This window comes from Paralichthys olivaceus, chromosome 7 (genome assembly GCF_024713975.1).
Source record: "Paralichthys olivaceus isolate ysfri-2021 chromosome 7, ASM2471397v2, whole genome shotgun sequence".
Lineage (NCBI taxonomy): Eukaryota > Metazoa > Chordata > Actinopteri > Pleuronectiformes > Paralichthyidae > Paralichthys > Paralichthys olivaceus.
Window position 1 is genome coordinate 148,705 of NC_091099.1, and position 25,139 is coordinate 173,843.

The following is a 25,139-nucleotide window of genomic DNA, read 5'->3' on the forward strand; positions in this document are numbered from 1 at the left end:
TAATTCTCTGGCATGTGAGTCTGTGGCATGTGACTCTGTGGCATGTGGGGCGGTAACATGTAAGTCTCTGGCATGTGAGTCTGTGGCATGTGAGGCTGTGGCATGTGGCGCGGTAACATGTAAGTCTCTGGCATGTGGGGCAGTAACATATGAGTCTGTGGCATTTAACTCTGTGGCATGTGAGGCCGTGGCATGTGACTCTGTGGCATGTGAGGCTGTGGCATGTGGGGCGGTAACATGTGACTCTATGGCATGTGAAGCTGTGGCATGTGGGGTGGTAACATGTGACTCTGTGGCATGTGGGGTGGTAACATGTAAGTCTCTGGCATGTGAGTCTGTGGCATGTGAGTCTGTGGCATGTGGGGCGGTAACATGTAAGTCTCTGGCATGTGAGTCTGTGGCATGTGAGGCTGTGGCATTTGGCGCGGTAACATGTAAGTCTCTGGCATGTGGGGCAGTAACATGTGAGTCTGTGGCATTTGGGGCGGTAAGACGTGAGTCTGTGTCATGTGAGGCAGTGAAATGTGAGCCTGTGACATGTGAGTCTGTGGCATGTGACTCTGTAGCATGTGAGGCTGTAGCATATGAGGCTGTAACATGTGAGGCTCTGGCATGTGGGGTGGTAACATGTGAGTCTCTGGCATGTGGGGCGGTAACATGTGAGTCTGTGGCATGTGAGGCTGTGGCGTGTGAGTTTGTGACATATGAGGCTGTAACATGTGAGTCTGTGGCATGTGAGGTTGTAACATGTGAGGCTGTAGCATGTGAGGCTGTAACATGTGAGTCTGTAGCATGTGAGGCTGTAACATGTGAGTCTGTAGCCTGTGGGACAGGAACATGTGAGTCCGTGAGATGTGAGTCTTGGACATGTGATGCTGTGCCATGTGAGTTTGTGACATGTGAGGCTATAACATGTGAGGCTGTAGCATGTGAGGCTGTAACATGTGAGGCTGTAGCATGTGAGTCCATGGCATGTGGGGCTGTAACATGTGAGTCCATGGCATGTGGGGCTGTAACATGTGAGGCTGTAGCATGTGAGGCTGTAGCATGTGAGTCCATGGCATGTGGGGCTGTAACATGTGAGTCCATGGCATGTGGGGCTGTAACATGTGAGTCCATGGCATGTGGGGCTGTAACATGTGGGGCTGTAACATATGAGTCCATGGCATGTGGGGCTGTAACATGTGAGTCCATGGCATGTGGGGCTGTAACATGTGAGGCTGTAGCATGTGAGTCCATGGCATGTGGGGCTGTAACATGTGAGTCCATGGCATGTGGGGCTGTAACATGTGAGTCCATGGCATGTGGGGCTGTAACATGTGGGGCTGTAACATATGAGTCCATGGCATGTGAGGCTGTGATGTGTGGGGCAGTAACAGGTCCACTGACTCTGTGGTTGTGTGATAATTCCGTGGTCGCAGGATGTGTGGTTGAGCTGCTGAGTTGTTGCGGTTCACGTGTGGATAAATAGAAGTGGGTGGAGTCTGAGAAAATAAAACAGGAAACAGCTCAGTAGAAATATTAAGTAACTTAAAATGGAGTACAGTACTTCATGTACTTAGTTACTTTGAAGTATAGACCTAACGTTAGTTCAATGCCTCACCGTGTACTGCTGGGCGTGTCAGTGTACTGTGACATCACAGCTGAGCATGGTGACGTGTTTATATTTTGAATTTAAAGGCTCCTGAACTCACCTGTGTCAGGACATAATGACATCAGTAGCTCGTTTCCTTCTGCGTCCACATCGTACTTCTTCCACCCTGACACCTGCAGGTTCACTCCAACCACCACACGTGACCCGAGCTTCTTCTGGTACACGTGTGTCTCAGCCAATCCAAACACTCCCTTGGTGCAGCTCCACCCAGGCGCTCCCCTGCAGTCGCTGAGTTTGGTGAGGCGGGTGTGGGGGGGCAGCTGAGAACTCTCATTAGCCCAGAGACACCTGGAGGACTGAGTGTGGACCAGTCTGCCCTCACTTGTCCACGCCCACTGGTGGGCGGGGTTAGTGACATCACATTGTCCAAGGATGATGACCTGACCTTGTGCCATCAGACAAATCCTCCAGGGGGCGACAGTGATGAGGAAACCAGCTGTGAGGAAATCATCATCTTCATCATCATCTTCATCATCGATGGTGATGATGATGATGATGATGATGAAGATCTAGAGCTACGTTCTAACAGGAACAGAACATGAGGATGTAAAGGTTCTAACAGAGGCACAGAACACGAGGATGTAAAGGTTCTAACAGAACATGAGCAAGTAAAGGTTCTAACAGAACATGAGCAAGTAAAGGTTCTAACAGAGGAACAGAACATGAGGATGTAAAGGTTCTAACATAACATGAGGATGTAAAGGTTCTAACAAAACATGAGGATGTAAAGGTTCTAACAGAACATGAGCAAGTAAAGGTTCTAACAGAGGAACAGAACATGAGGATGTAAAGGTTCTAACATAACATGAGGATGTAAAGGTTCTAACAAAACATGAGGATGTAAAGGTTCTAACAGAGGAACAGAGCATGAGGATGTAAAGGTTGTAACATAACATGAGGATGTAAAGGTTCTAACAGAGGAACAGAGCATGAGGATGTAAAGGTTGTAACATAACATGAGGATGTAAAGGTTCTAACAGAGGAACAGAACATGAGGATGTAAAGGTTCTAACATAACATGAGGATGTAAAGGTTCTAACAGAACATGAGCATGTAAAGGTTCTAAGAGAACATGAGGATGTAAAGGTTCTAACAGAGGAACAGAGCATGAGGATGTAAAGGTTGTAACATAACATGAGGATGTAAAGGTTGTAACAGAACATGAGGATGTAAAGGTTGTAACAGAACATGAGGATGTAAAGGTTGTAACAGAACATGAAGATGTAAAGGTTCTAACAGAACATGAGCAAGTAAAGGTTCTAACAGAGGAACAGAACACGAGGATGTAAAGGTTCTAACAGAACATGAGCATGTAAAGGTTCTAACAGAACATGAAGATGTAAAGGTTCTAACAGAACATGAGCAAGTAAAGGTTCTAACAGAGGAACAGAACACGAGGATGTAAAGGTTCTAACAGAACATGAGCATGTAAAGGTTCTAACAGAACATGAAGATGTAAAGGTTCTAGCAGAACATGAGCATGTAAAGGTTCTAACAGAACATGAAGATGTAAAGGTTGTAACATAACATGAGGATGTAAAGGTTCTAACAGAGGAACAGAACACGAGGATGTAAAGGTTGTAACATAACATGAGGATGTAAAGGTTGTAACATAACATGAGGATGTAAAGGTTCTAACAGAGGAACAGAACACGAGGATGTAAAGGTTCTAACAGAACATGAGCAAGTAAAGGTTCTAACAGAACATGAGCAAGTAAAGGTTCTAACAGAGGAACAGAACACGAGGATGTAAAGGTTCTAACATAACATGAGGATGTAAAGGTTCTAACAAAACATGAGAGAGTAAAGGTTCTAACAGAGGAACAGAACACGAGGATGTAAAGGTTCTAACAGAACATGAAGATGTAAAGGTTGTAACAGAACATGAGCAAGTAAAGGTTCTAACAGAGGAACAGAACACGAGGATGTAAAGGTTCTAACAGAGGAACAGAGCATGAGGATGTAAAGGTTGTAACATAACATGAGGATGTAAAGGTTCTAACAGAGGAACAGAACATGAGGATGTAAAGGTTCTAACATAACATGAGGATGTAAAGGTTCTAACAGAACATGAGCATGTAAAGGTTCTAAGAGAACATGAGGATGTAAAGGTTCTAACAGAGGAACAGAGCATGAGGATGTAAAGGTTGTAACATAACATGAGGATGTAAAGGTTGTAACAGAACATGAGGATGTAAAGGTTGTAACAGAGGACCAGAACATAAGGATGTAAAGGTTCTAACAGAACATGAGCAAGTAAAGGTTCTAACAGAGGAACAGAACACGAGGATGTAAAGGTTCTAACAGAACATGAGCATGTAAAGGTTCTAACAGAACATGAAGATGTAAAGGTTCTAGCAGAACATGAGCATGTAAAGGTTCTAACAGAACATGAAGATGTAAAGGTTGTAACATAACATGAGGATGTAAAGGTTCTAACAGAGGAACAGAACACGAGGATGTAAAGGTTGTAACATAACATGAGGATGTAAAGGTTGTAACATAACATGAGGATGTAAAGGTTCTAACAGAGGAACAGAGCATGAGGATGTAAAGGTTGTAACATAACATGAGGATGTTAAGGTTCTAACAGAGGAACAGAGCATGAGGATGTAAAGGTTCTAACAGAGGAACAGAGCATGAGGATGTTAAGGTTCTAACAGAGGAACATAACATGAGGATGTAAAGGTTCTAACATAACATGAGGATGTAAAGGTTCTAACAGAGGAACAGAACATGAGCATGTAAAGGTTCTAACATAACATGAGGATGTAAAGGTTCTAACAGAGGAACAGAACATGAGGATGTAAAGGTTCTAACAGAACATGAAGATGTAAAGGTTGTAACATAACATGAGGATGTAAAGGTTCTAACAGAGGAACAGAACACGAGGATGTTAAGGTTGTAACATAACATGAGGATGTAAAGGTTGTAACATAACATGAGGATGTAAAGGTTCTAACAGAGGAACAGAGCATGAGGATGTAAAGGTTGTAACATAACATGAGGATGTTAAGGTTCTAACAGAGGAACAGAGCATGAGGATGTAAAGGTTCTAACAGAGGAACAGAGCATGAGGATGTTAAGGTTCTAACAGAGGAACATAACATGAGGATGTAAAGGTTCTAACATAACATGAGGATGTAAAGGTTCTAACAGAGGAACAGAGCATGAGGATGTAAAGGTTGTAACATAACATGAGGATGTTAAGGTTCTAACAGAGGAACAGAGCATGAGGATGTAAAGGTTCTAACAGAGGAACAGAGCATGAGGATGTAAAGGTTGTAACATAACATGAGGATGTAAAGGTTCTAACAGAGGAACAGAGCATGAGGATGTAAAGGTTGTAACAGAACATGAGGATGTAAAGGTTCTAACATAACATGAGGATGTAAAGGTTCTAACAGAGGAACAGAGCATGAGGATGTAAAGGTTCTAACAGAGGAACAGAGCATGAGGATGTAAAGGTTCTAACAGAGGAACAGAGCATGAGGATGTAAAGGTTGTAACATAACATGAGGATGTAAAGGTTCTAACAGAGGAACAGAGCATGAGGATGTAAAGGTTGTAACAGAACATGAGGATGTAAAGGTTCTAACAGAGGAACAGAACATGAGGATGTAAAGGTTCGAATAGAACATGAGGATGTAAAGGTTCTACTCCCTGTTCCTCATCATGTCAGACGTGTACTCACACACACTGCTGAAGCTCAGGAGCAGAACCAGCGTCGGAACGTCCATGTTTCAGAGTTTTTCACATGAAATGAAGCTTTGCAGGGAAACTGGTCTGAAACAGGAAACGGTCCGAGAGCTGCTTCCTTCTATTGTTTCACTGTGAAGGAAATACCACAGTCCATCCCTGAAGAGGAGGAGACATTAACATGTTGATCACATGTTCATTACACACACACTTTATCATTTTTATCAGGCTATGAAACATCCCTCCATCTTGAGTGGTTCCCTGGCCTGATGGGCTATGAAGTTCTAGGTAAAGCCCTGAACCTCTGTAGATGTGGAGCAGTGGTTCCACTCTGACCTCCTGAGACCCGGCACCTGAGGGGAGTTGATGCAGATTCAGTGATGATGTTTTAGTGGAGCATTGTGGTGAAGGAGCAAAGACCTAGATTCAGTGGTGGACCTATATTCAGAGCCTCACCATTCAAGTACAGAGGAAATCTGACCTCCACTTTGTTTACAGAACCCTGGAGAACGTTATCTCTAATCAGCTGTGAGAGTTTCAGCATCAAGCTCCTCTCCTGTGGAATCATCTCAGGTTCAGTTCTGGAGGCAGACTCCCTCTCTACGTTTAAGATTCAAACTTCCTCCATGATGAAGGTTTAGTTAGAGCTGGTCCAGGTTTGTCTTAGACCTGCTCTAGTTCTGCTGCTGGAGGTCTAGAGGGTGGAGGACACAGGACACAGGAAGCTTCTCTTTCCTCTTCATCACATTAATTTCTCATTCTATTTGTAAAGTGTCAATAATCATATATATTATGTCAAGGCTGTTTACATAGGAGGTCGATCTTTATTTATTATCATTATTATTATATGAATCTTGACTGCTATCATTAATAACTTATTCTATAATTATCACTCGTTTTTAAACAACTAGTCAGAGCTGAAGCCTGAGGCTGCCCCCCCGATCATTCGAGGCAGATGATGACTCCACTTTGACTCTGGTTCTTTCTTCTAGTTAAGAGTTTTCTCTCTCTGTCAGAGATGCTCATTGATGAACTGTTTTGAACATTTTCAGGTCTTGACCTTCCGTTCTAAAGAGCCTTGAGATCATGTTTATTAGGATTTGATGTTATACAAATAAAATTGAATTGAAACTTAGAGAAACCAATTGTTCCCACAATGAGCAGCTCTGAGAGAAAAGAGCCAGACTCAATGTGGACGAGTTCCGTGCCCACCTCATCCACTTCTTCAGTGTTTATCGATACAGATCCAGGCAGCTTTTCTTCTGTATAAATAGTTGAAACATTAACACACATCTCCATTAATGTGACACATTTTCCTTTCTCTTCGTCCTGGGACGGATCCTCACAGACTATATAAATTAAAAAGAGAAAAAACACATTTCATTTATTCAGCCTCTTGTTTCCTGGTTAAAGTTTCTTCTGAACATTGGAGATAAACTCTGGTTGTTAAGAACTGATCTCACTTCAGCTTCACTCTTCACCTGGAGCTGATGGAGACTCTCAGTCACTTGTTCTCTCAGGAGATGAACCCACTCAGCAGAGAGAGAGAACAGACGCTCAGGGAGCGAAGGAGGAAACGTTCTCCATGTTCACACTCACACATCAGATCAAAAACCACTCAGACTCGTTTTGTTTAGAAAATAATTTAATAACATTTGAATCCAACAGAAACACCAGCAGGAGGCGCTCTCCTCCTCGATTCTCTTTAATGATTTTATGGCAGAAACAAACCAAAAGGACAAATTTCACATCGGATCACGTTGGTGAGTCACTTTTGTGTTTAAAGGTCGAAGCTGCCGCCGCTCAGCGTGGATCAGTCTCAGTCACTCACAGAAAATACTATACAGGCAGCAGCTGGATCAATAACCAATAATTACTTTGATCAGTTTAACAAAATAAAAGTCTTCTTTTTCCTCTGGGACACAAAAAAGACAACGTGCAGCAGTGGGGGGGTGGTGGTGGTGGTGGTGGTGTTGGTGGGGGTGGGGTCAAACACAGCCCCCCGCCCCCCCCCAGATGAGTTAAAATAAAAGGAGGGGAAATGAATCCAAATGAAAAGAGAGAAACAGAAGAAGGGAGGACATGAAGAGAGACACCGTCCCTCTGCTAGATACTTACGTTCAGACATTATCTCGTCTCACGCCATGAGCACGGCAGACGTCCAGCAGGGGGCCGCCAAGTCTGTCTTACCTCGTCTGTCTCACTCAATCCTCTGCAGCCAATCAGCTGCTTTCTTTTTACTGTTGACGAAGAGAGTTCGTCACAGCTGATGACATCACTGATCTCCTCCCTGCGCTTGACCCACAACTAAACTCACGCCCACTTGACCACAGCGGTCGATGAGTCTCTTTAACCTAGAAGAGGTGGCGCCCTGAGCCGCCTCAAACAGCAGGCGCTGCAGGGAGGAGAGGAGGAGTCAGCAGGTGAACACACGTGTTCATATGTTTTTAACATGTTTGATATCAAACACCGATCATGTGACGCACACTGATGATGTCATAATTACTGTGACCACAAACATGGCATCATGACATCACGTGATCAGCACCAGACACTGAGTGCAAACAGGAGCATAGACTGTGTGTTTAGATGTGTGTGATTACATGTGTGTTGATGTGAGTTTACATGTGATGAGTGTTAAAGAGGAAGTGAAGGTGTGAATTACATGTTTCCACAGGGCGGCACAGAGAGGAAGGTTCTGAAGAGCCTGATGATAGAGGAGTCGCACCTATAAAATACAATAAAATTTACATTAAATAAGGATTTCAATAAATAAAATGCAACAATTTTATACAAAAGAACATTCCATAAAAACATTAAAAGAAAATTCAAATATATAAAATCCAAAATAAAACCAAATAGCAATAAATGATCAAAGTCAGAGGTTTAGTCGTGACGTCCTCACAAACACACAAACATTATCTAAAGCGTTACATGTTACAGTGGACGGAGAGAAACATCCTGCAGGGGAACAGATAAGATTCATCATCATCAGTAACTTTACACACGTTTCAATCGTTTTACAGGAAACTGGTGTAACTCTGTTAACGTTCCTCGTCACTCACTCACCTCACATGACTCCTGGAGCTCCGTTTCCACGGCGATCGCTCTATACACAGACATCAACACATTTCAGTTGACTGTAAATTACTTTTATCGAAATGACACACAGACACAGACACACACAGACACACAGACACACACACACACACTTACATTTTCCAGTGCGTTAAACTCTTTGAAAAGTTACTCGTCAACATCCGAGTCTGAAACTTCACATGTTCAATGTTTCCATCCTGCCACTCGACAAACAGCAACCTGAGAAAACAACAGAGCAGACACACAACTGACACACAACTGACACACATCACACCTCAGAGTGTGTGTGTGTGTGTGTGTGTGTGTGTGTACCTCAGGCTCAGTTCAGTGTTGTTGGGCATGGCGTATCTCAGTCTCTCCAGTACAGGTGCATACTGGGACTGTGGCAGACGGTTCAGGTAAAGAGTCACCACCTGTCAGACATGAACGGGGGCAGATCCTCATGAGCAAGGCACTGGTCCTGTATGTGAGTACTGAGGGTCCCTCAGGGTTACATCCATCCAACAAGATTTTAACCATCAAACACTTTATTTTGAAAAATATTTAGTTGTTTCTCTTTAAAGGTTCAGTGTGTAGAATGTAGGGACATCTAGTGGTTAAGTGTCATGTTGCATATATATTTATATACCATAAATTACCAAATAATAGCCGGGTTTCAATCAAGCGGACCCTGCGGTTCCCTTTAAACGCCGGATGCACGTGTATATTTTGATAAATAACAGCTGGTTCCAAATAAATGCCGAGTATAATTTATTTTTAAAAAATCAGAGAACTTAAAATTCAAACTTTCTGTCATGAAATATGCGGAGGAAAACTCGGGAGAAGCAGCCGCTACACGTTTCTCTGTCAACCCCAAGACAGTGAGAGATTAAAAAAAAATAAAACTGAGCTTCAGCGTCTGTCCGAGGAGGACAGCAAAAGAGCCAGGCTGCCTGGTGGAGGGAGGAAGAAGGCTAGCGAGGACTGAGGAGCTTGAGATAAACATGCAGGAATGGGTTATCAGCAAACGGGCACGCCACGAGAGTGTCCCGCAAAATGATCAGGGCGATGGCGAAACAAATGTGCGCCACCGTGAGCCACAGCAGAGATGAGGAGTTTGCCGCGAGTGCTGGTTGACTAAACCGTTTCCTCCACCGCAACAACTTCACTTGCAGGAGACGTACAACTGTTGCCCAGAAGGATTTTGTGAGGAAGAACTGAAACGCCTGTCCCAAATAAACGCCTGGTCTGTGAGGTGACTATTACTTGGTAATTTACGGTATATATATTTATATATATTTTAAGTATTTAAAATAAACATTCGGGGTTAAGGAAACAAAGATATGTAGAATTTAGATGAAACACTAGTGAAGATCTTTTCACCTGAATCTTAAACACTGAACCTTTAAATATTTTACTGGTTAAACTGATAATTTTACACCACGTTTTATTTTTCATCAGTGAGTCGTTCTCACTGACGGCGTATGTGTGTGAGTCCACTTGGTTTGTTTTCTTTTCATTTTTGCATCCGTCACAAGTTCAATACGGCATCAACCCCCCCACTTGCTCATGGTGACTCCTCTGGATAATCTCCTGCTTTGGTCACACTTTCTCACACAAACACCTCCTCCAGAGAAACTGGAGAATCTCCAGAGTTCAGTGCAGGTCTGAAAACATCTTGATGACAGCGGCTCACTGACCTGGTTGTGGAAGCGGTAGCAGTTCCAGAACTCCGCTGGGTTGAAGGGTAGCTCCAGTCGAGAGGGGACGGTGCTCAGACAGCGGTGCACCAGATGTGAGAATTGTCTGGACGGAGCACGGCTCTGCTGACTGCAGCTGAACGTCAGGTAACTGACCACAGGAAACAGCCACATGTCAAAGGTCATTCAGCTTCAAACTAACTCCAGTGTTAATCTGCAGAAACTCACTCCAGCCACAGGGTGTGCAGCTCCTCCAGCTGCAGGGGTGATCCCAGCGCTCTCTCGAAGGCGTCCATCGTCTGCTCCACAGAACCGTGCAGCCACTGCCAGCAACTGAACAATTACACCACGTCAGTCTTACGTCAGAGAGCGACACAACGCACAGACTAAAAACACAGCTCAGGAATCTGCAGCGACCCGTTGAATGGTCATCCATCAGAACACTCATGCTACAAACACAGACACACACACCAGTGAATGAGGTGCAGGTAGGGCGTCTGCTGATTGAGCTGCTCCTGAAGATCCTTTTTGACGACGGGACTTCTCAGAAGCTCTTCGCTGGAAAAACCCAGAATGTTCCTACGGAAAAAAAGATGGAAACAACAAACTTGCACTTGTCTGACTTCACATGCTCAATGTTTCATCATCATCATCATCATCATCTCAGTCCACAGCTTGAATCAATGTACCGGAGAACATCCACAGGTTTCTTCTGACTCTGTTCGTCCTCACAGAGAGACAAGATGAAGCCTCGGAACAGAGGAGCAACCGCGCTTGACTTCTCCTGTTGAAAAACCAACATGGTCATGCTCTTTCATTTTAAGTGACAATGAGTGGAACACAGAGGGAGGAGTCTCAGCATTTATCCACATATTTTCTGGTATTGTGTTTGTATTCATTCATTCACAAGGTTTGATTGCAAAACAAACCGCATTAACATCTGAGCTCACCTGAGCCATGAGGAACTTGCAGGAGTGATAGAAAACTTCTGCGTTGTTGGGACACTCGGCCAGAGCGTGAAGCCACATGCTCACCGCCTGATCGCTGTTTCCTTTCCTGATGTGGAGGTCGGCCAAAGCGTCTCGCAGAGCGCAGGACTCAGGACAGAGCTCCAGCAGAGACTCACACAGAACAACAGCCTCATCGTACCTGCAGCAATGAAATGATGTAATGTTCAGCAGGTCGACAAGCAGAAAAACATTGTGTGCAAATCATCACATGTGCAAATCATGTTTTAAAACAATGTGGATGATGGAAGAAGGTTTAAAACCAGCTTCAGCAGCGGCTCACCTCTGCAGCAGCTTGTTGAGGACGATGAGGTTGTTGTGAAGAGGCAGACACGCCAGCGTCCTCTCACTCTGTGACAGAGACTTGTCGGTGCACCGATGGATGGCATCTATGGAGTGAAACACCAAACTGAGACCTGAACCTGGATAAGAACCTGGTTGACTCGTCTCCCCTCACCCCCCCCCCCCCCCCGTGGGCCTCCAGCCTCTGTACCTTGAAAGAGAGCGATGAGGATGTCGAGTGGCCTGCTGATGTCCTGTGGTGATCTCCACGGCAGCAGGAAGGACTCTCTGCTAACCAGTCTGGACGGACCGGACTCGGCCGGGTCGTAGAGGCTGGACGGCAGCCGGTCGAACTCCGTCAGGTGGATGTAGGAGAGCCACACCAACGCCCTGTCTTTGGCAATCAGGTGGTCGGCAATACTCCGCTCATCAGCTGATTTCAAAGCATTCTAAAAAAAACAAACTTTTAGTTGTAGAGATGGTGCTTTGATCTCAGAGCGTCAGGATTCACAAGTGACTGACACATCATCACAACGTGCAGTATCCATGGTAACGACACTCTAATCGATGACGCTCTGAGCTGCAGCAGCTGTGATCACATGAAATCAGCGAAAAAGGGAGAGAAAGAGAGAGGTGAGATGAGTGAGAGAGGTGAGAGAGATGAGACGGGTGAGAGAGGTCAGATTGGTGAGACGAGTGAGAGGGGTGAGAGAGGTCAGACGGGTGAGACAGGTGAGATTGGTGAGACTGGTGAGAGAGGTCAGAAGGGTCTAGAGAGGTGAGACGGGTGAGAGAGGTCAGACGGGTGAGACAGGTGAGATTGGTGAGACGAGTGAGAGAGGTCAGAAGGGTCTAGAGAGGTGAGACGGGTGAGAGAGGTCAGACGGGTGAGACAGGTGAGATTGGTGAGACGAGTGAGAGAGGTCAGAAGGGTCTAGAGAGGTGAGACGGGTGAGAGAGGTCAGACGGGTGAGACAGGTGAGATTGGTGAGACGAGTGAGAGAGGTCAGAAGGGTCTATAGAGGTGAGACGGTGAGAGAGGTCAGATTGGTGAGACGAGTGAGAGAGGTGAGATGGGTGAGAGAGGTTAGATTGGTGAGACGAGTGAGAGAGGTGAGACGGGTGAGAGAGGTCAGATTGGTGAGATGAGTGAGAGAGGTCAGAAGGGTCTAGAGAGGTGAGACGGGTGAGAGAGGTGAGAGAGATGAGACGGGTGAGAGAGGTCAGATTGGTGAGACGAGTGAGAGAGGTGAGATGGGTGAGAGAGGTTAGATTGGTGAGACGAGTGAGAGAGGTGAGACGGGTGAGAGAGGTCAGATTGGTGAGATGAGTGAGAGAGGTCAGAAGGGTCTAGAGAGGTGAGACGGTGAGAGAGGTGAGAGAGATGAGACGGGTGAGAGAGGTCAGACGGGTGAGACAGGTGAGATTGGTGAGACGGGTGAGAGAGGTCAGAAGGGTCTAGAGAGGTGAGACGGTGAGAGAGATGAGACGGGTGAGAGAGGTCAGAAGGGTCTAGAGAGGTGAGACGGTGAGAGAGGTGAGACGAGTGAGAGAGGTTAGAGTGTGAGGGCTCGCCATGTGTCACCTGTAAAATGGCGAGTGCGCTCTCCATCCTGCCGGTGAACAGGTTGAGCTGGACTCTGTAGAGCAGAGCCTCCATCAGCTGGAAAGACAGTTTCTCTGTGAGTCGTGACGACGCCTCCGTCAGCAGGAAGTGCAGCAGACGATCACAGACATAGTCCCGGCCCTCGAATGAGCTCTCCAGGTTCAGGTACTGCAGGAGGAGCAGAGGTTCATTCCCTGAGCTCAGCAGCTTTTATTAGTCCATTGCTATGGAAACGTTCTAGACTTGAATGTTGGATTTTGGTTGGAGGAACACACCTGGACATCGTACACAGGTAAATCTCATACAGGATGGACAGGTGAGTCACGTGATTACAGATTTTAATCTACACACTGCAGACGTTGTCTTTCTAGAATATTCGGGACAGTAGCTATGAACCAATGGACGATCCCGCCACTTACGTTCCACCACACTCTGTGGTCGGGGGCGTGTTCCACAGCCATCTCGCACATCTCCTGCACCTCCTCCCTGCTGCCTCGTCTGGAGAACAGAGACAGGTAGTGGCTCCACACCTCCGGGTCGTCACAGTTACTTTCCAGAGCACGAGAAAGCGTGTTGAGGGCGGCCTCCAAACTCTCGCCCGCAGACCTGCAGACAAACACACATCAGCACATTGTGGCTGTGACGAGCTGGAGCGTGACGCTGCCGTAGACTGGTGACGTACGTTTCACTCTGACTCAGGTACTTAAAGGCCAGTTTGATCCACAGCTGAGTGTCTCCAGGATTCTCCAGGACGCTGCTCTCCAGGTTTGATATGTCGTCCGTCTCACTGTCAAAGTAACGCTTGTCGTCTGATGTGATGCACACGTCTACAGCAGAGTGGCTGCTCTTAGAGCGGTCGTCTGTACGAACACAAACATGATGCATGAATACGCACTAATTAAACATATATATATATATATATATATATATATATATATATACACACACACACACACATATATATATACATATTTGGGGAGGCAGTAGCTCAGTCCATAGAAACTTGGCTTGGGAACCGGAGGGTTCAAGTCCAGCATGACTGAAGTCTGAAAGACCCCTCTGCACTGCCGAGGTGCCCTTGAGCAAGGCACCAAACCCCCCAATTGCACATCCAATATATATATATACATTAATACTGTATATATTATATTAGTGGTATAAAATGGTTTCAAAATTATGACAATTATTTATTAATCATAATACTTTGTGTGATATCACGGCATTCCCCTTAATATTTTGCAATGCACCAAGTGAGATGTTTCCTTGCTCAGTTCCAATTCTGAGAATTGTTTTCATATCCAAGCAAAAAATCAGTTGTGATACTCTAATAAATAACCAATGTATATTGATACTGTCTGGTAAAGGTATAATAGGTGTTTTATTGCAGTGCTAAAAGGGGCAGTGAAATAATTAGTGACCTCAGTGGAGCTCAGGAGGATGTTTTTCTCACCGAATCTTCCAGGTGTGATGTTTCCGGGTGCCGCCTCATGCTCGCTGTCGTCTTCAGGGCCGAGTCCACTCTGCGCCGACGGCTTCGGCCTCCACCTCCTCACGTCTTTACAGGTGGTGAACGGAGGAACTACAAAACAAGGAGAGCCCAGAGGTCAGACGTGATGAAACTCTCTGTGATGATGGGTGAGAGAAAAGAGCTGACAAACCGTGTCGTTTGCTCTCGTTGACTTTGCTGACGAGGAGGACGGCCTTCTGATCGACACCCATACGATCTTTGTTTGTGCCAAACAGCTTCTTAATGTATTTCTCTACAACCACAGAAACACACATTAATCTCTGGCTGAAGACGAGGTGCATTGCTATACTGACGGGAAATCATTTCTCTGAGGTTAAGGTTAGATTGTCACCTGTGGCGATACCGACGTTGTCGTCCGAGCTGCTCTCAGAACAGCCAATCAGAGACAAACTGTACGACAGAATATCCTGGAAGAGTTGGTTGGCTGTAAGAGAGCAGTTTCTCATGTGCTGCCTGCAGGGGGAGACGGAGACATTAGACAGCACAGACAAATCACAGAGAGCAACACCAAATCCGCCCAAACACTCACCATCTGCAGTCGTCGTCGTTGCAGGTTCCTGTGAGATCGAACCGACAGAAGCACTTCCTGGGCTCGATTGTGTTGCTGTACGTGACAGAGCTCAGCGATAACTTCTCCTTGGTCCTGTAATACGGACTGAACCTGACACACACAACAGCGCCATCTGGATTTCAAACAGTCGTTCACTTCAGTGTCAGCAAAAAACTCATAATCACAGTCATAACAACACCACCCCCCCCTCAGCAGATGAGACAGACGCAGATTCAACTTCAAAGTCAGTGTGTCGTCGGAGTGACTGTCTACCTGTACGACTTGAAAACCAGTAGTGGACTGTGGTATGGTCCAAAGGGAACAGGTTTCAGTTCTGGACTTCCTAATGGACTTGTTGTCGTGTCCACCTCCATAGTGATTGCCTGCAGTGACAGAAGAATACGTCACAAAGGAACCACCACGTTCTAACTCTGCTTCTATCACCGGTAACATGATCATTGTGATAGATAATAAGCAGATGAATGAAAAGCTGCAGTTCTACTTCTAAGTTTTGAACGTCTTCTTTCACCTGTCCACTGGGGGCGTTGTCAATGTGCTGTCCCAGTTTGTGCAGCTCGCTCTGCAGGAGCTCTCCGAGTCGTGCCTGCTGCCGGTGACGGAGCTTAAGAGCATCCAGGTCCAGCCCTGTAAACATCTCTGCAGGAGCCTCGCAGCTGCCCGAAGTCTTGGCAGGTTTGGAGCTGCTGTCTTTAGACGGTGTGGAGCTCAGCTGCTCCAGGTTGGGTTTGGTGAAAGAGCAGCTGGACTGACGGAGCGAGTGTCGGCGGGGGCCTCTAGCAGCAGTGGCGGTGGCAGGTGCAGGTTCTGGTTCGTCAACCTCAGCTACGTCTTCGCTGTCTAGCGTGAGTTTATCCTGGGTGAGATCGTGCAGGGAAGGCTGGGGTAGAGGGAAGGGACTGGAGGGCGGTGGGATCTGGGCCTGCGGTTCTGGAGGGGTGGGGGCTCGTGGTGGCGGCTCTGATGAGACTCCTTTGTTACGCAGCGCCTGGGCCTCCTTCAGCCTCTGGATCTTCAGAGCGTATTCAGACTCCAGCTGCTGCAGCCACTGCTTCTGTGCGATCAGCTCAGCAAAGTGACGCTCTGAGCCACGAGGAGCAGCGTCCATCCGCTGCAGTTTACTGAGCTGAGAGGACAGAAGAAGGTTCAGGTCAGAACTGCACACGCTGCAACACCACGCCACACACCACGCCACACACCACGCCACACACCACGCCACACACCAGTTCAAACGATCCGTTTGTGGATGGCTAAAACGATAGCAATGTAGCATCAGCTAGCTAAACGAGAAAAACTGCGTCAGTGTTGGAGATACAATACGTCGCTAACGTGGACGTGTTACCTTGTGATGGTTTGAGATGAAGTCGACAACTCGTGTCAGTCAGGGTTAAAGGGAATTTCCACCTAAATATTAAAGCCAGACCAGCCCCCTAGACTAGGATCTAGACCCTGACCCCACACCAAAACTACGATCTAAACCCAGACCCTTAACAAGGATTGAGGCCCTGACCCGCCCTAAACCATAATCTAGACCCAGACCCGCCAAGTAGACAAAGATCTAGATCCACTCCATAACCACACTGACCAATCCTGTACGGTCTGGATGTGTTTGTATACAACTCGTGTCTGCCTCGTTGCTAGAGGAGGAGCAGTAAATGAGAGGTTACTCACAGGGGTCTGGTTGGTGTCTGATCTGCGTTTGGATCCCCGTCCAGCTGCCAGTTTAGCCTGGGCCAGTTCCTGCTCCAACCTGACAGCCAGACTCTTCTTGATGGACACCCGATGTTCAACACGATGCACCTGCACAGAGCAACAGAGGTTAGAGATCCAGTGTCTCTGGGTCGTGGGAGCAGACTGAATCTTTTGTGGTTCACCTGTTCCTGCAGCTTCTTGAGGAGTGTCTTGTTGGCACTGACAATCTTCTCTGAGGCCTGCAGCTGCTCCCTCAATTTGATGACTTTGGCCTCAGCAGCCTTCAGAGACTCTTTCTTCTTCAGCTCCTGCTGCAACAGATGTCTGAGCACGGCCTCATCTCTCTGCAGCAGCTCCCTGTGACAGGACCACACCACTTGTTCAAATGCTGGTATGTGAGCATGATACTACACGTTAGGGCTGGGCGATATGGCCTCAAACAGCGATACATGATATTTTGAAATCTCATCTAAATCACTGTACGCATGTTAAATTCATAAAAGTCCACAGGAAGCGGACGTTAGCATTTCAGACACTCGCTGAATGCACCTCGTCGGAAGATATCAGTGGTGTCAGTGAACACAAGCGCGCGCACACACGGTTCAGCCTTCACAAAGAATATGAACAAACTGTCTATAACCGTCTCTGAACACTCGTCAACTCGCTCCTTCTCATGCTCCGAGTCTCCTCCCTCTGCTCCTGATACTAAAATACACGGGGGGAGAGAGCTGTCTGCTGTGGGGAGGGGCATGAGAAGAGAGAGAGTGAAACTCAGAGAGAATTTCATGCTGACGGCTTAAAACATTCACGTTAAAAGATTATACTCCGCGGTTGTGAATCACATGTGGTACAAGCCGCAATATATCGAGTATATTCGATATATCGCCCACCCCTGCTACACGTGACACACGTCATGGTCTAGCGTGTTGTGTCATCTTGAATTCATTTTGCACCCCCCACCCTCAGTCAGTCTAGATTAATGCTTCAGTCATTCTCTAGACGAGTTTCTTTCTCTTTCTAGATTTCCTGTATCTGACACTCTTTGCTGATGGAGCCCTCCTGCCCTCCCCCCCTCCTGCTGCGATTACGTCTCACCTGTTCTTGTTGAATCTCTGCTCGACCTCACTCAGCTTCGCCTCCACTGTCATTCTCGCTGATGGATTGATCGCAGACTCGATCAGAGCAGAGCTGGAGCTCCAAGGACTCTGATCCTTCAACATCTTCTGCTTTTCTCTGCTGTGAACAGTGAGGAAACATTTCACACTTCAGTCTTTGAAATATCAGGAACATTTCCACAGCCTCTTTAACAAACGTGTTTGGTACCTGGCGATTTCCTCTTTGAGCTGACGGTACTCTGCCTTTTTTGCTTCAGGTAAAGCCTCTGGAGTTCTGACGGGGTTGTTCTCCTTCTCAGATCCCGAGGCCCCTTTAGGCTTCGCTGCCTGGATACACCAGAGACAAGAATTTACGTTTCACAGGCGCAGTGCCCTCAGAGACATGTTTTCAGATGTATCGTCCATATAAAGCACATTTTTCTGTCATCACAGACTTAAACGAGGGACAGCCTTGTCTACACCTCTAACACTACTTTAATCTTTCAAATATTCTATTTCCCATTGTATTATCCTGCTCTCTGAAAATGTGTCTGACCTCCACCGTCCTCCTGGCTTCTTTGATCATGAACTCCAGTCCTCCGAACACCGTCTGTGTGGAGCTGCAGGCATCCACATCCGAGTCACTATCGTCTGAATCATTGAGCGAAACCACCACCGACTTGTGTCTGGGCAGCTGCAGGAAACAGGACGACACACGGAGTCGGACAAATGCCCTTCAGCGGTATTCAGCTATTAAAGCAGACAAGGTCAGCGAGGAGAAAGCTGTGAGGGTCTTACCACCAGCGGTGCTCTGGGGGCGTGTCCTCTAGTGAACTTGTTGGTCCGTGGCTGCGACACTGTGTTCAGACTGACGGTGCTCAGGTTCCCTCTTGGTGGCGGCGGGACACCTCCAGGAGGCTGGCAGCTTGGGGAGGGCGGACCACTGGAGCTCTTCTCCTGGAAATAAGAGTTTTCACAGACACATGAGAAACAGCAAACAGCAGCACCACCTGGTGGTCACAGTAAATTAAAAATAGAAATTAAAGTCAGTCAGTTTAATATTAAATTAGATCAGCGTTCTAAACATGCCTGTTTACCGTTTACCTGGACTCAGTCCTGAGAACCTGAGGTAAAGATCTGGACTGAGTCCTGAGAACCTGAGGTAAAGATCTGGACTGAGTCCTGAGAACCTGAGGTAAAGATCTGGACTGAGTCCTGAGAACCTGAGGTAAAGATCTGGACTGAGTCCTCAGAACCTGAGGTAAAGATCTGGAATGAGTCCTGAGAACCTGAGGTAAAGATCTGGACTGAGTCCTCAGAACCTGAGGTAAAGATCTGGACTGAGTCCTCAGAACCTGAGGTAAAGATCTGGAATGAGTCCTGAGAACCTGAGGTAAAGATCTGGACTGAGTCCTGAGAACCTGAGGTAAAGATCTGGACTGAGTCCTCAGAACCTGAGGTAAAGATCTGGAATGAGTCCTGAGAACCTGAGGTAAAGATCTGGACTGAGTCCTGAGAACCTGAGGTAAAGATCTGGACTGAGTCCTCAGAACCTGATTAGTTCCTGCAGTCGCTGCTTCCAAGCACCGGATCACAGGTCTAAATCAAAATAACTCCAACACTGAACTTCACTGGAGCCTGAAGTGTGAAGGCGATACAATGAACGTTCTCCAGATAGGAGAGACACGGACACTGAGTTTAAAAACAAATGGAGTACTTCAGTACAGAGTAAAGTACTCAGTTATGATACAGGACATGCACGAGGAAATAATAATTTTTTTGAAGCTTCAGCTAAGCCCTGCCCTCTCATGTCTGATTGGTCACACACCTCAGTCACTGCCACCCTCTTGTTGGCCATGGACATGAGACAAGTCTCCCTCAGCAGCATCTCCTCCTCCTCCTCCTCATCAGCGAACGGAGGTTTGGGGGGGGGCTCCAGGTCATCTGGTGGAGGGGGGAGAGGGGGGGGTGGGGGAGGAAGAGCGGACAGAATGGGGGAGAGGAAAGGCTGAGAGACATCCTGAAAGAAACAGAGACACAGACAAGTTTATACATGACACGTGTTACATGTATGTTGAGAGAACTGAGTGTGTTCAAACTTACTGTTTCACATAGAACTGAATAAAACGATATCAATGACCATCAAAATGCAATTTTCAACAGTATAACTAAAGTTCCATATTTATGGATATAAAACTTATAGATCAGGTTTAACACAGAACTAATCAACCTCAGATTTACATCATGTTTGAAAAGATTTGTAATGAGCAAAAATCTCCAGTTTCACGTGTTTGATGAAGACAGATGAGGAGCGTACCAGTCCGAACTGAGCAGAGTCGGCCACATACAGACACCCCTGAGAGAAACACCCTGAACCTTCAGTGCTGAACGCCACGCGTGTCGGAGACGGGACTGGAAAACAAACCACATGATGATGAAGCACTAACAGTGGACAGGATTATGAAACAGTCTGACCTTTAACCTCGTCTGCTCACCTGGTGAACTGGTCTCACTGTCGGTGTCCATCGCCACCTCGTCATAGTTGTCGTATTGGTAGAGGTTACCTGAGGCGTCCAGGCCCGGTTTACCTGTGGACTTCCTGTGTTCACGATCCCTGGACTGAGGGATGGAGAAAGGCTTGTTACTGGTTTTAACCAGCTGAGATTGGTCGACTGGTTTCCACTGGTCAACACAGGACACACACAGGACACACACACACACACACACACACACACTTACTTTACTGCGCGTCCTCATCTTTCCTCCCACCAGCTTCATGAAGCGGTTGTACTGCTCGTCCTGGTTGGACAGGTCGCGGATTCTGCGGATTTCATCCTCTCGTTTGCGTCGTTCGTCCTCTTCCTGTCGTCGTTTTTCCTCCTGCTGTCGCTGCTGCTGCAGTTTCCATGTCCTCAGCTGCTGCTTCCTGAATGCCTGCTTTGCCACCGAGCCTGAGAGCAGATGTGAGGAAACACAAAAGACAAGATGAGTTTGTGGTGGCACCGCTTCGGCATGTGAACAAACCATCAGAAACTTGTGATGTTCTGATTCTTCTCACCTGGACTGATCATCTTCTTGGTCACGTGAGGTTTTCCTGGTGTGCGGCCTCTGTCCTGCGGAGCTTTAGGACCAGGTTTTGGACTCTGTTTGGGTCTGTCTCTCTCTGGGGGTCGGGGTGCGGTCTTGGTTCTGTCTCGGTCCCTGTCCAGAGGTTTGGACCTAGCTCTATTTCTCTGTGCAGCGGCAGCAGCAGCGGCTGAGGAAACTGACCTGGTGGTCACTCTCTGCCTGCTGGCAGGGGCGGCCCCAGGGCCTGAGTCAGGGACAGATTTTTTCTCCTGAGTGGCCCGAGTGATCCGGTCTTTACTCTTCTTCATCACCTGCTGCTCCTGCTGCTGCCACTTCTTACTGGCTGACTGCAGAGCGAGGAGACGCAGCTGCAGCTCTGACAGCTCCTCCTCCTCCACCTTCACCATAGGCTGAGAACAAAACAAAGTGAGACTGAGTTTCCAAAGATCCAGACTCTCACAGTAGTCAGCGAACACACTGGTGATGTCAGTCCCACCTTGTCAGGAGAGACAGCAGAGTCCTCGCTGGACGCCGAAGACTCTCTGCAGCAGGAGCACATCTTTTTAGATCTATCCTTGTCGTCTCCCTCGGTTTCTTCGTTACAGCACGAACAGGTCTTCTCCTCGGCCTCAGGTTCAGGCCTTGGTTCTGCTCCTCCTCCATCTTTTCTCGTATCTTCCTCTTCACCTGGAAAAACAACACAGCTCAAACACAACTCCAGCTTTAAGATCTCGTCATTTTGTTCGTCTGAAGATTAAACCTGTTTATCAGGACGTTTCCTCCAAACAAAGACGAAATAGGAAATCTTCAGTTTAAATATTTACAATCATTCTGGGAGTTCATATTGAACAAACTGGAGTCAAATCACCAGTTTATCAATACTCAACTTTTGCTGATGAATTTAAATCTTCATACGCTGACTTGATTTATTTTAATGGTTAATGAACCTGTCTGAATCATAATTTTTATAATGTTGACATTTTATTTCTCACCCTGTTTCTCTTCCCCGCCCCCTCTGTCTGCCTCGCTCTGTTTCTCCTTCAGCTCGTCCAGAAGAGCGGGAGCCGACAGTTTCTGACGCAGAGGTTTGATGTTGAACGCCTGGAACACCTTCCTCTCCAGCTCCGATGCCTCCTCGCCTCCTGACAGACTATGAGCCGCCTCAGGCTCCGGTCCGGTCTCTGTGATAGTGGCCGTGTGGTCGAGGGCGTCCTCTCCGGCGGGCGAGGCTTTGGGCTCCAGGGCCATGGTCTCCTCTTTACGGATACACTCCAGCTCCAACTGAATCTGCTTGTACTTGGACAGAAGGTCCTCGAAGGATTCGTCAACACTGTTCTCTGTTTTGGAAACAGAGTGAGTCGCTTTCCTCATCTGATTCCTGCCCTGAAGCTTCTCTGAGAAAAACATCAAGGATGAACCAACATGTTTACGTGGTCACCGTGACAATGTTAGAACCGTTTTACCTTATTTCTTATAGACATGAAGTCAAGCATCCAATTATTTCTTTTCAAATGAAACACGTGTGGTTCACTGAGCAGCTGGAACCGTTTTAATGAATGAAGGAATAATGAGTGGATGAACGTGTTTACAGTGTAGAGGTCAGAGGTCGGCAGCTGCGTCCTTTATATGTGATGTGCTGAAAACAAAGAAACCTCTGAATGTGTCTGAGTAGTCAGATCTCATTCACATCACACCAGACCACTTACACCTGATCCAGACCACATACACCTGATCCAGACCACTTACACCTGATCCAGACCACATCACACCTGATCCAGACCACTTACACCTGATCCAGACCACTTACACCTGATCCAGACCACTTACACCTGATCCAGACCACTTACACCTGATCCAGACCACTTACACCTGATCCAGACCACTTACACCTGATCCAGTCCACATACACCTGATCCAGACCACATACATCTGATCCAGTCCACATACACCTGATCCAGACCACATCACACCTGATCCAGACCACATCACACCTGATCCAGTCCACTTACACCTGATCCAGACCACATCACACCTGATCCAGACCACTTACACCTGATCCAGACCACATACATCTGATCCAGACCACATCACACCTGATCCAGTCCACATACACCTGATCCAGACCACATCACACCTGATCCAGACCACATCACACCTGATCCAGTCCACTTACACCTGATCCAGACCACATCACACCTGATCCAGACCACTTACACCTGATCCAGACCACATCACACCTGATCCAGACCACATACATCTGATCCAGACCACATCACACCTGATCCAGACCACATACATCTGATCCAGACCACTTACACCTGATCCAGACCACATCACACCTGATCCAGACCACATCACACCTGATCCAGACCACTTACACCTGATCCAGACCACATACATCTGATCCAGACCACATCACACCTGATCCAGTCCACATACACCTGATCCAGACCACTTACACCTGATCCAGACCACATCACACCTGATCCAGACCACATCACACCTGATCCAGTCCACTTACACCTGATCCAGACCACTTACACCTGATCCAGACCACATCACACCTGATCCAGACCACATACATCTGATCCAGACCACATCACACCTGATCCAGTCCACATACATCTGATCCAGACCACATCACACCTGATCCAGTCCACATACACCTGATCCAGACCACATCACACCTGATCCAGACCACTTACACCTGATCCAGTCCACATACATCTGATCCAGACCACATCACACCTGATCCAGACCACATCACACCTGATCCAGTCCACATACACCTGATCCAGACCACATCACACCTGATCCAGACCACATCACACCTGATCCAGTCCACATACACCTGATCCAGACCACATCACACCTGATCCAGACCACATCACACCTGATCCAGTCCACATACATCTGATCCAGACCACATCACACCTGATCCAGTCCACATACACCTGATCCAGACCACATCACACCTGATCCAGACCACATCACACCTGATCCAGTCCACATACACCTGATCCAGACCACATCACACCTGATCCAGACCACTTACACCTGATCCAGACCACTTACACCTGACCCAGACCACTTACACCTGATCTAGACCACATCACACCAGACCACTTACACCTGATCCAGACCACCAGGTCCCCTGGCTCTTTATATTCAGCGGTGACAGAGAAGGATACGTTTTCTCGATGGAGAGTCGGTCTTGTTACCGTGACTCTCTCCGGGTCCGTAACGACCGATCGGGGCTCTGCTGCCTCCCCCCCCACGGCTGCCTCGACTCCAGGCCCCGCGTCCACCGTTCGGCATGACCCGGTGCCTGAACCTGCCGAGGGCTCCGTGGCTCCGCTCCCAGAAGCTGGATCGCGGGCTGGGCTCACCGTGAGGACCGAGTCCCGGCGGCGGCGGCAGAGGAAGCGGAGACGGAGGCCGATCGGGCCCGCTCGGCCCGCACTGTTGCCGGAGGGCCGGGGGAAAAGGACCATGAGCTCCGAGGTTGTACGGCATCCGGAGGCGGAAAGCCGACGGCTGGTGGCCCATGCGAGGCAGCGTGTTGTGCGGGTGTTGGCGAGGTTTCCGTGTCCGCAGAGGAGCCCCTCCGCCCGGCCTGCTACCATCCCCCCGCCGGAGAGGCACACTCTCCTCGGTTTCATCATCGCAGATCTCTCCGTCTTCGAGCTCCCCTTCCTCGGTGGGAGACCGGTTCACCTCCATGTGGACTTAAGTCAGACGAACTGAGATCACCGGAGCCCAACGATCATTCCACCGATTCACAAACCGTCAAACCGTCAAACCGCCGCTGAAACAAACCGAGAACAGGTTCGATCCTCCGGTCACCGTCGTCTTCTTCTTCCCTTCTTGTTCTGCTGCTGCTTCTTCTTCTCTGATTGTCAACTACCGCGAGACAACGCGAGACCTAACGAGACTGGAAGGAACCTACACACACACACAGACACACACACACTGACACACACAGACACACACACAGACACACACAGACACACACACACAGACACACACAGACACACACGCACGCACACACACACACACACACACACACAGACACACACACAGACACACACACACACAGACACACACACACTGACACACACAGACACACACACACACACACACACAGACACAGACACACACA

General features: G+C 47.6%; 2 protein-coding genes across 2 annotated transcripts; both read right to left on the bottom strand.

Annotated features, from left to right (window-relative positions):
- Positions 1-164: 164 nt before the first annotated feature.
- On the bottom strand, positions 165-5,489 carry LOC138410833 (mucin-22). Its single transcript, XM_069528533.1, has 4 exons — positions 5,349-5,489; positions 1,695-2,090; positions 313-1,484; positions 165-215 (listed from the first exon to the last, which is right to left on the bottom strand). Exons 1-4 carry the CDS (start codon positions 5,392-5,394, stop codon positions 165-167), a joined length of 1,665 nt encoding a protein of 554 aa, XP_069384634.1. The 5' UTR covers positions 5,395-5,489.
- Positions 5,490-6,980: 1,491 nt separating this feature from the next.
- Positions 6,981-24,887, bottom strand: LOC109646886 (zinc finger C3H1 domain-containing protein-like). The gene is made up of 35 exons (XM_069528396.1): positions 24,169-24,887; positions 21,970-22,371; positions 21,474-21,664; positions 20,967-21,387; positions 20,648-20,859; positions 20,404-20,527; positions 20,226-20,320; positions 19,737-19,928; positions 18,707-18,865; positions 18,465-18,602; positions 18,138-18,256; positions 17,910-18,050; positions 16,997-17,171; positions 16,794-16,922; positions 15,634-16,248; positions 15,378-15,487; positions 15,084-15,215; positions 14,886-15,007; positions 14,685-14,786; positions 14,477-14,605; positions 13,709-13,886; positions 13,446-13,632; positions 13,006-13,194; positions 11,632-11,869; positions 11,422-11,527; positions 11,082-11,280; positions 10,821-10,915; positions 10,603-10,710; positions 10,360-10,464; positions 10,132-10,282; positions 8,765-8,865; positions 8,570-8,671; positions 8,423-8,462; positions 8,019-8,081; positions 6,981-7,748 (listed from the first exon to the last, which is right to left on the bottom strand). Exons 1-35 carry the CDS (start codon positions 24,698-24,700, stop codon positions 7,629-7,631), a joined length of 6,222 nt encoding a protein of 2,073 aa, XP_069384497.1. The 5' UTR covers positions 24,701-24,887; the 3' UTR covers positions 6,981-7,628.
- Positions 24,888-25,139: the final 252 nt, after the last annotated feature.

Bases quoted from the DNA above. Each gene is read 5' to 3' on its own strand.
- LOC138410833 (XM_069528533.1), bottom strand. From the start codon at position 5,394: ATGGACGTTCCGACGCTGGTTCTGCTCCTGAGCTTCAGCAGTGTGT. The intron at 2,091-5,348 runs GTGAGTACACGT...ATTTCCTCACAG, and splicing joins CCTGAGCTTCAGCAGTGTGT to CTGGTTTCCTCATCACTGTC. The intron at 216-312 runs GTTACCACCCCA...CACATGCCACAG, and splicing joins CACATGCCAGAGACTTACAT to CCTCACATGCCACAGAGTCA.
- LOC109646886 (XM_069528396.1), bottom strand. From the start codon at position 24,700: ATGGAGGTGAACCGGTCTCCCACCGAGGAAGGGGAGCTCGAAGACGGA. The intron at 21,388-21,473 runs GTGGGACTGACA...TTTTGTTCTCAG, and splicing joins CTGCTGTCTCTCCTGACAAG to CCTATGGTGAAGGTGGAGGA. The intron at 8,672-8,764 runs GTACACACACAC...TTGTTTTCTCAG, and splicing joins AACACTGAACTGAGCCTGAG to GTTGCTGTTTGTCGAGTGGC.